Here is a 14,409-nt window from a genome sequence, read left to right on the forward strand (position 1 = left end):
TACCTTCCATGGTGACCTATGCAAGATCTTTTTTTTTTTTATCTAAAAGAAGAGTCCATGGGGGTAATTCCAAGTTGATCGCAGCAGGAAATTTTTTTTAGCAGTTGGGCAAAACCATGTGCAGTGCAGGGGAGGCAGATATAACATGTGCAGAGAGAGTTAGATTTGGGTGTGGTGAGTTAAATCTGCAATCTAAATTGCAGTGTAAAAGTAAAGCAGCCAGTATTTACCCTGCACAGAAACAAAATAACCCACCCAAATCTATCTCTCTCTGCAAATGTTATATCTGCCACACCTGCAGTGCACATGGGGGGTAATTCCAAGTTGATCGCAGCAGGATTTTTGATAGCAATTGGGCAAAACCATGTGCACTGCAGGGGAGGCAGATATAACATGTGCAGAGATAGTTAGATTTGGGTGGGGTGTGTTCAATCTGCAATCTAAATTGCAGTGTAAAAATAAAGCAGCCAGTATTTACCCTGCACAGAAATAAAATAACCCACCCAAATCTAACTCTTTCTGCACATTATATCTGCCTCCCCTGCAGTGCACATGGTTTTGCCCAATTGCTATCAAAAATCCTGCTGCGATCAACTTGGAATTACCCCCATGGTTTTGCCCAACTGCTAAAAAATGTCCTGCTGCGATCAACTTGGAATTACCCCCCATATGCATTGCTACTTGATAATAAATATTCACGTATATTAATTTGAAAAATGCAGTTGCACTTAGATAGGGGTTACAAGTATCATATTAGAAAATAGGATTTTAATACCTACCGGTAAATCCTTTTTTCTTAGTCCGTAGAGGATGCTGGGGACTCCAAAAGGACCATGGGGTATAGACGGGATCCGCTGGAGACATGGGCACTTTAAGACTTTAAATGGGTGTGAACTGGCTCCTCCCTCTATGCCCCTCCTCCAGACCTCAGTTATAGGAACTGTGCCCAGGGAGACGGACATTTCGAGGAAAAGGATTTTTGTTAAACTAAGGGTGAGATACATACCAGCTCACACCACAACACACCGTACAACATGGCTTTTAAGCAATACGAGTTAACAGTATGAACCAAAAACAGCAACAGGCTGAACATAACCAAAACACAACCTTTGTGTAACCAAAGCAATAACTATCAACAAGTACTACAGATAGAGTCCGCACTGGGACGGGCGCCCAGCATCCTCTACGGACTAAGAGAAAAGGATTTACCGGTAGGTATTAAAATCCTATTTTCTCATAAGTCCTAGAGGATGCTGGGGACTCCAAAAGGACCATGGGGTTTATACCAAAGCTCCAGACCGGGCGGGAGAATGCGGAAGACTCTGCAGCACCGATTGAGCAAACATGAGGTCCTCATCAGCCAGGGTATCAAACTTGTAGAACTTAGCAAAAGTGTTTGAACCCGACCAAGTAGCTGCTCAGCAAAGTTGAACCGCCGAGACTCCTCTGGCAGCCGCCCTAGATACCTTCCTGGTAGAATGGGCCTTCACTGACTCCGGTAACGGCAATCCAGCCGTAGAATGAGCATGCCAAATCGTTTTACAGATCCAGCATGCAATAGTCTGCTTAGAAGCAGGAGCCCCAATTTTGTTGGGAGCATACAGGATAAACAGAGCCTCTGTTTTCCTAATACGAGCTGTTCTGGCTACATAAATTTTCAAAGCTCTGACTACATCGAGAGACTTTAAATCAGCCAAGACTTCAGTAGCCACAAGCACCACAATAGGTTGGTTCATGTGAAACGAAGAAACCACCTTTGGCAGAAATTGTTGACGAGCTCTCAATTCCGCTCTATCCACATGGAAGATCAAATAAGGGTTCTTGTGAGACAAAGCCGCTAATTCCGACACCCGCCTTGCGGACGCCAAGGCCAAAAGCATGACCACTTTCCAAGTGAGAAATTTTAACTCAACCTTTCGGAAAGGTTCAAACCAGTTGGACATAAGAAACTGCAACACCACGTTAAGGTCCCATGGTGCCCTGGGGGCACAAATGGAGGTTGGATGTGCAGCACTCCTTTCACGAAAGTCTGAACCTCTGGAAGGGCGGCCAATTCTTTTTGAAAGAAAATCGATAAGGCCGAAATCTGCACTTTAATGGAGCCTGACTTTAGGCCCGCATCCACACCTGCTTGCAAAAAATGGAGAAAACGACCCAGCTGAAACTCTTCCGTAGGAGCCTTCTTGGATTCACACCAAGACACATATTTTCTCCATATACGGTGATAATGCTTCGCCGTTACTTCCTTTCTAGCTTTAAGTAGAGTGGGGATGACTTCACCGGGAATACCCTTTCGAGCTAGGATTTGGCGTTCAACCGCCACGCCGTCAAACGCAACCGCGGTAAGTCTTGGAACACGCACGGCCCTTGCTGTAACAGGTCCTCTCTTAGAGGAAGAGGCCAGGGATCTCCTATGAGTAATTCCTGAAGATCCGGATACCAGGCCCTCCGTGGCCAATCTGGAACAATGAGTATCGCCTGAACTCTTGTTCTTCTTATGGTCCTTATCACCTTTGGAATGAGTGGAAGTGGAGGGAACACATATACCGACTGAAACACCCACGGTGTCACCAGGGCGTCCACTGCACTGGCTTGAGGGTCCCTCGACCTATAACAATATCTCTGAAGCTTCTTGTTGAGGCGGGACGCCATCATGGCTATTTGAGGAATTCCCCAATGACTTGTCACTTCTGCAAAGACCTATGATGAAGACCCCACTCTCCTGGATGGAGATCGTGTCTGCTGAGGAAATCTGCTTCCCAGTTGTCCACGCCTGGAATGAAGACCGCTAACAGAGCGCTTGCATGTTTTTCCGCCCAGCGGAGAACTTTCGTGGCCTCCGCAATCGCCGCTCTGCTTTGTTCCACCCTGGCGGTTTATGTACGCCACTACTGTTATGTTGTCCAACTGAATCAGGACGGCAAACCGCAAAGAATATGTTCCGCTTGTAGAAGGCCGTTGTAGATGGCTCTTAATTTCAGAATGTTTATGTGCAGACAAGCTTCCTGGCTTGACCATTTTCCCTGGAAATTTTCCCCCTGTGTGACTGCTCCCCAGCCTCGGAGACTTGCATCCGTAGTCACCAGGACCCAGTCCTGGATCCCGAACCTGCGTCCCTCTAGGAGGTGAGAACTTTGGATCCACCACTGGAGAGATACTCTGGTCCTGGAAGATAGGCTTATTTTCTGGTGCATGTGCAGGTGAGACCCGGGCCACTTGTCCAACAGGTCCCACTGAAACACCCTGGCATGGAACCTGCCAAACGGAATGGCTTCGTATGCTGCCACCATCTTCCCCAGCACCCGAGTGCATTGATGAATCGACACTCTTGCCGGATTCAGAATCTCCTTGACCATGTTCTGGATTTCCAGAGCTTTTTCCACTGGGAGAAACACTTTCTGCAGTTCCGTGTCTAGGATCATGCCCAAGAATGACAGCCGTGTTGTCGGAACCAACTGTGACTTTGGCAAATTTAGGAGCCAACCATGTTGTTGCAGGACTGTGGGGGAGAGCGCAACGTTTCTTAGTAACTGCTTTGAACCTGCCTTTATCAGGAGATCGTCCAAGTACGGGATAATTGTGACTCCTTGCTTGCGAAGGTGAATCATCATTTCCGCCATTACTTTGGTGAAAATCCTCAGAGCCGTGGAAAGACCAAACGGCAATGTCTGAAACTGGTAATGACAATCCTGAACAGCAAACTTGATGTGGAGGATATATTGGGACATGTAAATAGGCATCTTTTATGTCGACTGATGCCATAAAATCCCCCCCCTGCAGACTGGAGATCACTGCTCGGAGAGATTCCATCTTGAATTTGAATCTTTTCAGATATAAATTGAGGGATTTTAAGTTCAGAATCGGTCTGGCCGAGCCATCCGGCTTCGGGACCACGAACAGGCTTGAATAAAAGCCTTCTCCCCATTGTGGCGGGGGGACCGTGACAATAACTTGCTGCAGACACAGCTTTTGTATCGCAGCGCATACTACTTCCCTTTCCGGAAGAGAAGCTGGTAAGGCTGATTTGAAAAATCGGTGAGGGGGCACGTCTAGAAACTCCAGTTTGTACCCTTGGACCACTATTTCTAGCACCCAAGGATCCAGGGTCGAACGAGCCCAGACCTGACTGAAGAGTTGAAGACGTGCCCCCACCGGTGCGGACTCCAGCAGCGGAGCCCCAGCGTCATGCGGTGGATTTGGTAGCGGCCGGGGAGGACTTCTGCTCTTGGGAGCTTGCCACAGCCGGCGTCTTTTTTCCCCTTCCCCTACCTGTAGCAGCAAGGAAGGAGGACCCTCGTCCTTTTTTGAATTTATTAGACCGAAAGGACTGTATCTGATAAAGAAGTGTTTTCTTTTGTTGTGCAGGGACATACGGTAGAAAAGATGACTTATCCGCGGTAGCTGTAGATACCAGATCCGCGAGGCCCTCACCCAACAAAACACCACCTGTATACGGCAGAGCCTCCATAGCCCTCTTAGAGTCAGCATCACCATTCCATTGATGAGTCCATAATGCTCTCCTAGCCGAGATTGCCATGGCATTGGCCCTTGATCCCAAGAGGCCAATATCTCTCGCAGCCTCCTTTAGATAGACTGCAGCGTCCCTGATATGACCCAGTGTCAAAAGAACGCTATCCCTATCCAGGGTGTCCAAGTCAGATGATAAGTTATCTGCCCACTTTTCAATTGCACTACTCACCCATGCCGATGCCACGGCAGGTCTGAGCAGCGTACCCGTAGTGACATAAATAGATTTCAAAGTAGTTTCCTGCTTACGATCCGCAGGATCCTTTAGGGCCGCCGTGTCAGGGGACGGAAGCGCCACCTTCTTGGACAGCCGTGCTAGAGCCTTGTCCACATTGGGGGTTGACTCCCACTTTTTCCTATTGCCATAATAATTCTCTTGGGAATCAGCAACTTTTTGTCAGGAATTTCCCAAGTCTTTTCAAAAGAGTGTTCAGTTCATGAGAGGGAGGAAACGTTACCACAGGTTTCTTTCCTTTAAACATACAGACCCTTGTCTCAGGAACAGCAGGGTCTTCCGTGATATGTAACACGTCTTTTATTGCCACAATCATGTACTGAATGCTCTTAGCCAGTTTAGGATTCAACCTGGCATCACTATAGTCGACACTGGAATCCGAATCCGTGTCGGTATCTGTGTCTGCTATTTGGGTAAACGGCCGTTTCTGTGACCCTGAGGGAGTCTGCGTTTGGGATAAAGCATCTTCCATGGATTGTCTCCATGTTTGGTTCTGAGCCTCAGATTTATCCAATCTCTTATTCAATGAAGCCACATTTGCATTCAAGGCACTCAACATATTTACCCAATCAGCAGTCGGCGGTGCCGACAGATACACTCCCCCACTCTGTTCAGTCCCACTCCAGCCTCCTTCTGGGAAGAGCCTTCAGCCTCAGACATGTCGACACACTCGAACCGACACCACTATCACACTGGGCTATAGGGGTCAGACCCACAATAAGGCCTATTAGAGAAACACAGAGGAAGAGTTTGCCAGCTCACACCCAGCGCCTATCCGGTCTGAAAGTATATATATATATTATATATATATATATATATATATACATATAATGCCCCAGACCTGTCAGCGCTTTTTATATATTATAATTCAACACCAAATTTGCTGTCCCTCCCCCCGTTTAGCACCCTGTTACTTGTGGCAGAAGTGTAGGAGGCCAGGACCAGCGTCTCTGCAGCTCACTGTGAAGAAAAAATGGCGCTGATTAGAGCTGGGAGGACCAAGCCCCGCCCCCTTAATGGCGTGCTTATGTCCCACTATTTTTTATACTGGCGGGGGTCTGTATACAGTGCCTATGCACTGTATATCACTTTTGCCAGACTGAAATTGAGGTTTTATTGCTGCCCAGGGCGCCTCCCTGCGCCCTGCACCCATGTAGTGCCGCTTGTGTGTGGGAGCAATGGCGCGCAGCGCGACCCCTGCCCGGTACCTCTGAGACTGAAGTCTTCTGCCGTCTTTACTGAAGTCTTCTGTACTTCGGTTACTCACCCGGCTTCTTTCTTCTGGCTCTGTGAGGGGGACGACGGCGCGGCTCCGGGAACGAGCAACTAGGCTATACCAAGTGATCAGACCCTCTGGAGCTAATGGTGCCCAGTAGCCTAAGAAGCAGAGCCTTTAACTCACAGAAGTAGGTCTGCTTCTCTCCCCTCAGTCCCACGAAGCAGGGAGCCTGTTGCCAGCAGTGCTCCCTGAAAATAATAAACCTAAATAAAGTATTTTCCAGAGAAACTCAGGAGAGCTCCCCTGTTGTGTGTCCAGTCTCTCTGGGCACAGAATCTAACTGAGGTCTGGAGGAGGGGCATAGAGGGAGGAACCAGTTCACACCCATTTAAAGTCTTAAAGTGCCCATGTCTCCTGCGGATCCCGTCTATAACCCATGGTCCTTTTGGAGTCCCCAGCATCCTCTAGGACGTATGAGAAAAGATACATGCTCAGATAGATCTAGTTATAGTGTAGGATAGAGAAGAGTCGTGGCGCCAACCGATATAAGCTGCAGCCCGACTGGTCAGAAAGGTAACCCCAGTACCCAAATGGAAGCGTATTAAGATAGAATTAGACCAGAAGATGTGCGCTAATCGGATTAGAGTAAATATGAAATGGTACTTCCCTTACAGAACCTCTGTCGTGGGATTTACCGCATATTTCAAACAACATGGATCCATATGTGGGAAGAAAATAGACATATATAGTGTAGTGTGTTTAAAACAATACAATTTAATACAATACACTAACGAATCACAATAAAACCATTGATTATAGATTGCTGCAAACAAATGGTGGTAGATGGGAAATTACCAGAGGATGGTAAAATGAATGCTTTAAATAGTATATTTGAACTCCTGTTTGCTGGTGAGTATTTCTAAAACATCAAAATCTTGAAGTCAAGTGAAGGTGGAGGTTTACCAGATTTCAATGAAGTGAGTGCGTTTAAGATGTTGTCCAGGGGAGATATCGGCTCCGGAACCTATTCTCCAAAGTCCACAACACTCTGTCCGTCTGGAAAAACTCCCCTCAGCAGTGGTTAGCTTGTCATACAGTGCCGACGCGTTTCGGGATCTCTCCCTTCATCAAGGCTGCAACGATGCAGCCTTGATGAAGGGAGAGATCCCGAAACGCGTCGGCTGCAACGATGCAGCCTTGATGAAGGGAGAGATCCCGAAACGCGTCGGCACTGTATGACAAGCTAACCACTGCTGAGGGGAGTTTTTCCAGACGGACGGAGTGTTGTGGACTTTGGAGAATAGGTTCCGGAGCCGAAATCTCCCCTGGACAACATCTTAAACGCACTCACTTCATTGAAATCTGGTAAACCTCCACCTTCACTTGACTTCAAGATTTTGATGTTTTAGAAATACTCACCAGCAAACAGGAGTTCAAATATACTATTTAAAGCATTCATTTTACCATCCTCTGGTAATTTCCCATCTACCACCATTTGTTTGCAGCAATCTATAATCAATGGTTTTATTGTGATTCGTTAGTGTATTGTATTAAATTGTATTGTTTTAAACACACTACACTATATATGTCTATTTTCTTCCCACGTATGGATCCATGTTGTTTGAAATATGCGGTAAATCCCACGACAGAGGTTCTGTAAGGGAAGTACCATTTCATATTTACTCTAATCCGATTAGCGCACATCTTCTGGTCTAATTCTATCTTAATACAGATAGATCTAGTTACCTATAATAAGGCATCAATTAACAGGAACAAATATTTGTTGTTCTCATTTCTTCTAGCTCGACATGAAATCGATATCACCAAATATGCTGATCACGTAATAGAGTATCAGTAATCGATCATCATTTATATGCCACTAACATTTCACAGCTGAGCAATATTTGCAATAGATCACACGCGAAATTACATAACAATAGCAATAGGCCAGACAAGCCCTTACTCATATAATATTGTAATTCATAAAATCCCATCTAGTGATGTCAGCAGTTCCACGTCAAATGATTGGTTGTATACTGATACAGGCAACTAAATGGCTAAATTCACTGTGTACTGTATGTAGGCGACAGCTAAGCATAAAACATAACTCATCACTGTCAAAAATAACAGTTTTGTTAAACATGATATATTCCAGGGCCCTTAGATGTGGTCCATATTTTCCATGGGTTGGGAATGGGATTGATTTGCCGGCGGTCAGGATGCATTCAGAATAACGAATATTTTGATTGCCGGGATCCCGATGGAATCCCGTTTCCATAAAGGGACAGAAACAACTATAGCAAAGAATAACAAAGTTACCCATATATTTTTTACCAGTTGCAGCCTAGCATTGTTTCAAGTTAATAGGAGACAAAGGACATGTACTAAGCAGTGATAAAAATTGAGAAGTTAGCCAGTGGAGAAATTGCCCATGGCAACCTCTGCATACTTTTATAGTATGCAAATTATAAATGTTACGTCAATGCTGATTGGTTGCCATGGGCAACATCTCCACTGGCTCACTTCTCCACTTTTATCACTGCTTAATACATGTCCCCCGATATATCTTCATCCAATCATGCTTCTTTGGCTACCCAAAGTGTATATTTTACTTTGGACAGGAACAGCATGTATGGCGGACCTCTTGCCATTCTCATACTCCACAAGAACACTACCAATACTACTAAACTACAAAAGTATAGTACCAATAAACCTATATTACACTTATTCACAATTAAATATGTAGTAAAATGTTGTATATGTAGTAAAAAGAGATCAAATGTTACAAGTAACATTATTATGTGACATAGCTGAGTGTAAGCTGTTACTCACTGATATCAGCCATTTCAGATTAAAAGACCACCCCTGCCATATCAATTAATGCACTTGAATTCAGGAAGCCTGTTATGCACACAAAAATAATCGTCCTTCACCAAGGCTTGCATTCTGTGCACAGTTTTATTTTCTAAAATGTAATAGAAAATAAAAAAATGCTATGGTGCAGATGTATTGAGACGGCATAAGGGAGTGATAAACCAGTGATAAGTGCAAGGTGATAAATGCACCAGCCAATCAGCTCCTAACTGTTAATTTACATATTGGTGCAAATTGGCTGGTGCGTGGTAGTTTATTACTTCCTTTTGCCGCCTCCAGGCTTAATACATCTGCCCCTCATTTACAGATATAAATCTTGAGTATATACCATAGAGTAGGGAATTACAGAGGTTGGTACAGTATAATGGGGCAGATGCATTAACCTGGAGAAGGCATAAGGAAGTGATAAACCAGTGATAAATGCAAGATGATAAACGCACCTGCCAATCAGCTCCTAACTGTTAATTTACATATTGGAGCTGATTGGCTGGTGCATTTATCACACTTCCTTATGCCTTCTCCAGGTTAATACATTTGCCCCAAAGGGCCTATTTACCAATGATCGCATTTGAAATGCAATCATAGGCGCTAATATCACGCCCACATTGCACTGCATAATAGGATCATATCGGGTGGATGTATCACCTGGAACAGGCAGGGACAGGGGCTCTGAAAGGGGCTCTTCCCTGTGATACACAGAATGAGGTGCCGGGGCCACTATGCATATACAGTCATAGTGACCGCCTCGAACAGGGGCCATTTCTGCCGGAGGGTTCCTGGGGAACTCTGCCGGAACTACATCTCTCGAAGTGTATCCCACAGGCTACAATAGGGGTATCAGCAGGAGCTACTATCAGGAATGCGGATATTGGGCCTAATTCAGACCTGATCGCAGCAGCAAAATCTTTCTCTAATGGGCAAAACCATGTGCACTGCAGGTGTGCCAAATCTAACATATGCAGAGAGAGTTAAATTTGGGTGGGTTATTTTGTTTCTGTGCAGGGTAAATACTGGCTGCTTTATTTTTACACTGCAATTTAGATTTCAGTTTGAACACACCCCACCCAAATCTAACTCTATCCGCACACATTATATCTGCCCCACCTGCGCTGCACATGGTTTTGCCCATTAGAGAAAAATGTTTCTGCTGTGATCAGGCCTGAATTAGGCCCATTGATATACCGGACAGCATCACATTCTCCATAGAAACCTTCGGGCAGAAATGGAGGGATCGCAGCACGTATATCCTTCTTACATTGGGGGATACATAATATTTGTGGCTAGCCCCGGAAAACAGGTGTTTTCGAGGGCATAGCCGCAAACATTGCATGATAAATGGGCCCCTAAGAACCTAAACACAGCCATTTAATCAAGATGCCCCAGGGCCTCAGATTTATATTACTGTAAAAAAGGATAGCTGTTGAGTACATCTGGATGTAACCGATTATACCTGACTTGTTTACCCCTTTAAGGTACAAAGCTTTGAATGATGTGAGATAAAAAATCTCTCAAATGAACTTTATTGCAGTGTCAAGGATCTCATAAGGTTATCGTGAAGTTTCTTATGTGATGCAACACCCAGAAAACTGAACGTTCTTGTTCGCAGGATGATCAACACCCATATATGTAAATGAACAGCATGTGCTTCAGGAGACATGCCTAAAGCAAACCACCACCTCTCTTCTAGAAAAGAACACAAACATTGCAATAATCTACAATCTACTGTAAAGGAGACATTCTCAGAATGTTATTACATTAACATGCCTTACTGCTTATTACTAAATTAACCATGGCAAACTTTGAAATTGCGTAGGTTTACCAAACTAGTTAGATCAGTAGGGCTGTGGCCTGTTCTGTATTTCTTACATACAGTACAGTATAAGGAGAGAAGAGAATTGGACAGGGCGTGGTACTGGATACAACAGACACACATTTGCATTGTGGAGAAATAAACAGATGATGCCTTGTTCTTATTTGTTTGGGAGCTAATGCACAAGTGTCTGTGTATACACTACATGTGTATAACAATAATCTGGGCCATGCACCTGGAATGGTGTGATAGTATTACAGAATGTCAAAGTATCTATATTGTCTGCTGCTATTTATTTCTGCTGAGGGCTAGTCAGTGTCAGTACTGAATGCTGCCTGTCACTAGATTGCAGTAATAACAGAAGCGGTGGCCCTTTGGACTCTCCCTGTTATCTATGGACCCAGATGTGACTATAACGTGGTGCCTGACAAGATGGGCTCGGTTACCTCTTTGGTATAGTCTCCAGGGCTGGGGGCAGCCCCTGTGCCAATGTGTGGCTGTGGAGGGGTAGGACTCCTAGGCTGCAGGCTGCTGCTCCTTGCTGCAGGTGGCTGGCTGGGGCCTGCATTGTTACTGGGGGTGTCTGTGCCGCCGCTCTCCTCCTCACTGTGCAGCGCACTGACCGAGCCAATCTCCGCAGCATCCCCGGGCACTTCATGCACCAGCCAGGCGCTGACCTCAGTCCTGGGGATGCGGGTGTCCCCCAGCGCCCTCACCTCGTCCAGCAGCCTCCGGGCAGTGAAGAAGGAGTCCAGGTCCGGGCTCTTAGGGTGCAGGCTGGAGCCTTCCCAAGTGTCCCGCAAGCTGTGGAAGGGGATCTGGGAATAGGCAGAGCTGCTCCCCAGGATGATCTCCCGGATGGGGGGCAGGTACGAGTCGAAATCCACCCTTACCCCGACCAGGCTCAAGAGGATGGTGACCTGCAGCAGACCTTCTGTCAGATAGCCCTTCAGCTCCTTCATTGTATCCCTGCCGGGCCAGGAGAAGAAGGAGGAGGAAACTTCTCAGCTCCCCTGGAAGTGTCCTCTGCCTCCGCTGCTGCTGCGAGGGGCGATGGGGTGGAGAATACGGGCAGCGGGCAGCATAACCAGGGGCTGCTGTCAGGTCCTGGGCACCGGCGGGGAGCAGCCGGCCGGGGTGGGGGTCGCCCGCAGCGGGTGAGCAGACAATAGAGCACGCCGGCTGCCCCGCTCCTCTGCAGTGAGACACAAAGGCGGCGGCATCAATGCACAGTGACAATGCCGGGCACAGATAGGCCGGCGGGGCGGGAGGCAGGGAGAGGAGGGAGGAGATGGGGTGGATGAAGGTGTGAGCACACCCGGCTGTGTACTGTGTGCTGCTGAGGGACTGATCACCCTCTATAGCTCCATCTATAACACCCCCCTCCCGCTAGCTGGGATTAGGGAGATACACTCTGTTCATATATGAAGATAAATGAGAATAGCACCTACAGCTGTGCACCCACCTGCTAGTGTCACTGCAATGGCACCTATACCTGGCAGCACCTATCATTTGTGTTTTACAGTAAGTGGATAAGAAGTCACCTCTTGAATGTACAACGTTTTTGATTTGTCAGATTATGATGATGTTAATGGTGGGACATCATCACCTTCATGATGCCAGTTTGTTCCAACTAATACGGATGAATAAGTTACAGTATTTAGGGTTTGTACACACAGGTGTTTGAAAAATAATGCTAATTAAACTTTAGTAATTTGCACACACAAGCCTGTTCTATATGAATTGGAAACATGTTCATTAACCCCAAATCTCCAAGGTTCCCACTAGAGTAATGTACAAAGAGCTTGTAATGTAATGTACAAACATTCATCCTGTTAAATATACTGTACTTCCTTGAAAACACAGGATGTGGAATTGAGGGTGGCAGGAAGTGGTTTGTTGGGGAAGTGTGGAGAAATGGTTGTTTTGATTATTTCATGATTTATATTTTACATATGAGATGTGGCTATTAAAAATCGAGACTGACGCTATGATTTACGTTTAATTATATTAAGTATATTTTAACTCCTTTTCCTTTCTATGTACTCCCCTTCTGCATCCACACACCACAGCATTCTTACTTTCTATTGGTCAAAGCCATGCTGTAGCTCATTATCTGTCAGCTGTCTCATCAGCCCCATTGTTTTATTCTTTTCCTCAGTAACAGATGCAAAATGAGTTCCTTTGAGCACAGATTTGACTTCAGGGAAAAGAAAGTCACAGGATGCTACTTCTGGTGAGTATGAAGCACTGCAATCTGTTTCTCGGCCAAAAACTGCTTCACAGGGAGAGCTGCGTGGGATGGTGCGTGTCCTGATGGAGGAAGTATCCATTTTTGCACAACTCTGCCTCTGGATCTCGGTGACCCTTCTACTCGTAGATTAAGTAACAGCCTAAATGGGCTTTTAACTATTTTTTTTTTCTGAACTTGAAATTGAACCCCTCCCCCATATACATAAATTGAAGTACAGTTCAATCCTGGAAATCCTGGAATTGAGTTTCTTTTTTAGATCCCGAATCCATGGATGGAAAAAATGGCCTGGATCTGGCTTCCGTACCTGTGTGGTTCACAGCAGGATCCATTGTGACCACTGCTTTTCCAATGGAGCTCTGTGGTGAAACTGCAGAGTTAATCGGCTTTGTCCTGGGAGCCCTTCTTACACCTGCAATAGGGGACAGGATAGCTTCCACCTGGTACCGCTCAGCCTCCATTGTAACAAGCGACAGTGCAACCGCTGCTGCTGCTGGACTGTGAGATCAGACCCCCTGCTGAATGCTGATTCTGCATGCTGCTGACGACTGTATCTCGTGAGTTTGACCCTGACCCACCAGCCGTTGTCACACCACGTCCTGCCAATTCACTAAATGCCCTGCCAATTCACTGAAATTCAGCTAAAAGTCGTGTGTGTGTGTGTGTGTGTGTGTGTGTGTGTGTGTGTGTGTATATATATACTCCACAAACACTCTCCTGCGCTAATTGGTTTAAAAATAGACGATTAGGTATAGCTATCTCTAGGATGGGCTTCCTGGTTCCTCTTGAGTTCCTTGTTAGGAGGAACTGAGCAAAGAAAATAGAGTATAGAAATAGAGGAAAAATGGCGCCCCAGGGGTTTACAAATACCCTTATACAAAGACTATTGCTTAACAGGATTTGCAATCAATATTTATACAGGTTTTTAAAACACATAACGGACTGTTCTTTTCATAAAAATTTATTAAAACAATTATACAAAAACATGAAGTATATCCATCATTATTACATGTACATTATGATGTAGTTTCTCCTACAGAAATCCATCAATGGGATATGGAGGAAAGAAGGCAACCTTTCTGTTGTATCCTTATTCTTCCTCATTAAATATTCAGAGATAACATCAACAAGAAATACAGTAACCCAACGCGTTTCGTCTAGGAACTAGACTTCATCAGGGGTGCGTCTAGAAATTATAGAACAACCATTCAATAAAATATACAAATACATGAAAATACATAAAAATACATAAGAAAATGTACAAACAATCCGAAAGAACAGTCCGAAAAAACAAAGATGGGCAAGACAAGGAAAAACCCGAAAACATGGAATGAGCAGTTGATGATCTCACATAATTAGAAGAGACTTTAAGATGTTATTCATAAATATGGTCCACCGAAAAAGATTTTATGTTAGACATACCTTAGATAATAATGTCTATCCAAGAGAGCGATAGGCCTAGATCATTGGCCGAATAGGTTCATACGTGGGCT

The 14,409-nt window shown here is 45.4% G+C and overlaps 1 protein-coding gene and 1 long non-coding RNA gene across 2 annotated transcripts in view; one reads left to right on the forward strand and one right to left on the reverse strand.

Moving 5' to 3' along the window:
• The window catches only part of NFE2L3 (NFE2 like bZIP transcription factor 3), a 90,723-nt gene extending 79,096 nt beyond the window's left edge, over positions 1-11,627 (reverse strand). Inside the window, exon 1 of the mRNA XM_063922008.1 lies at positions 11,112-11,627. Within this exon, the coding sequence (XP_063778078.1) occupies positions 11,112-11,627 (516 nt within the window). The remainder of the gene's footprint in view (positions 1-11,111) is intronic.
• A 473-nt stretch (positions 11,628-12,100) lies between these two features.
• Positions 12,101-13,815, forward strand: LOC134927498 (uncharacterized). Its single transcript, XR_010177659.1, has 3 exons — positions 12,101-12,189; positions 12,827-12,901; positions 13,176-13,815. It is a non-coding gene; the product is annotated as an uncharacterized LOC134927498 (long non-coding RNA).
• The last annotated feature ends 594 nt before the right edge of the window (positions 13,816-14,409 follow it).

Source organism: Pseudophryne corroboree, chromosome 5 (assembly GCF_028390025.1).
Source record: "Pseudophryne corroboree isolate aPseCor3 chromosome 5, aPseCor3.hap2, whole genome shotgun sequence".
Lineage (NCBI taxonomy): Eukaryota > Metazoa > Chordata > Amphibia > Anura > Myobatrachidae > Pseudophryne > Pseudophryne corroboree.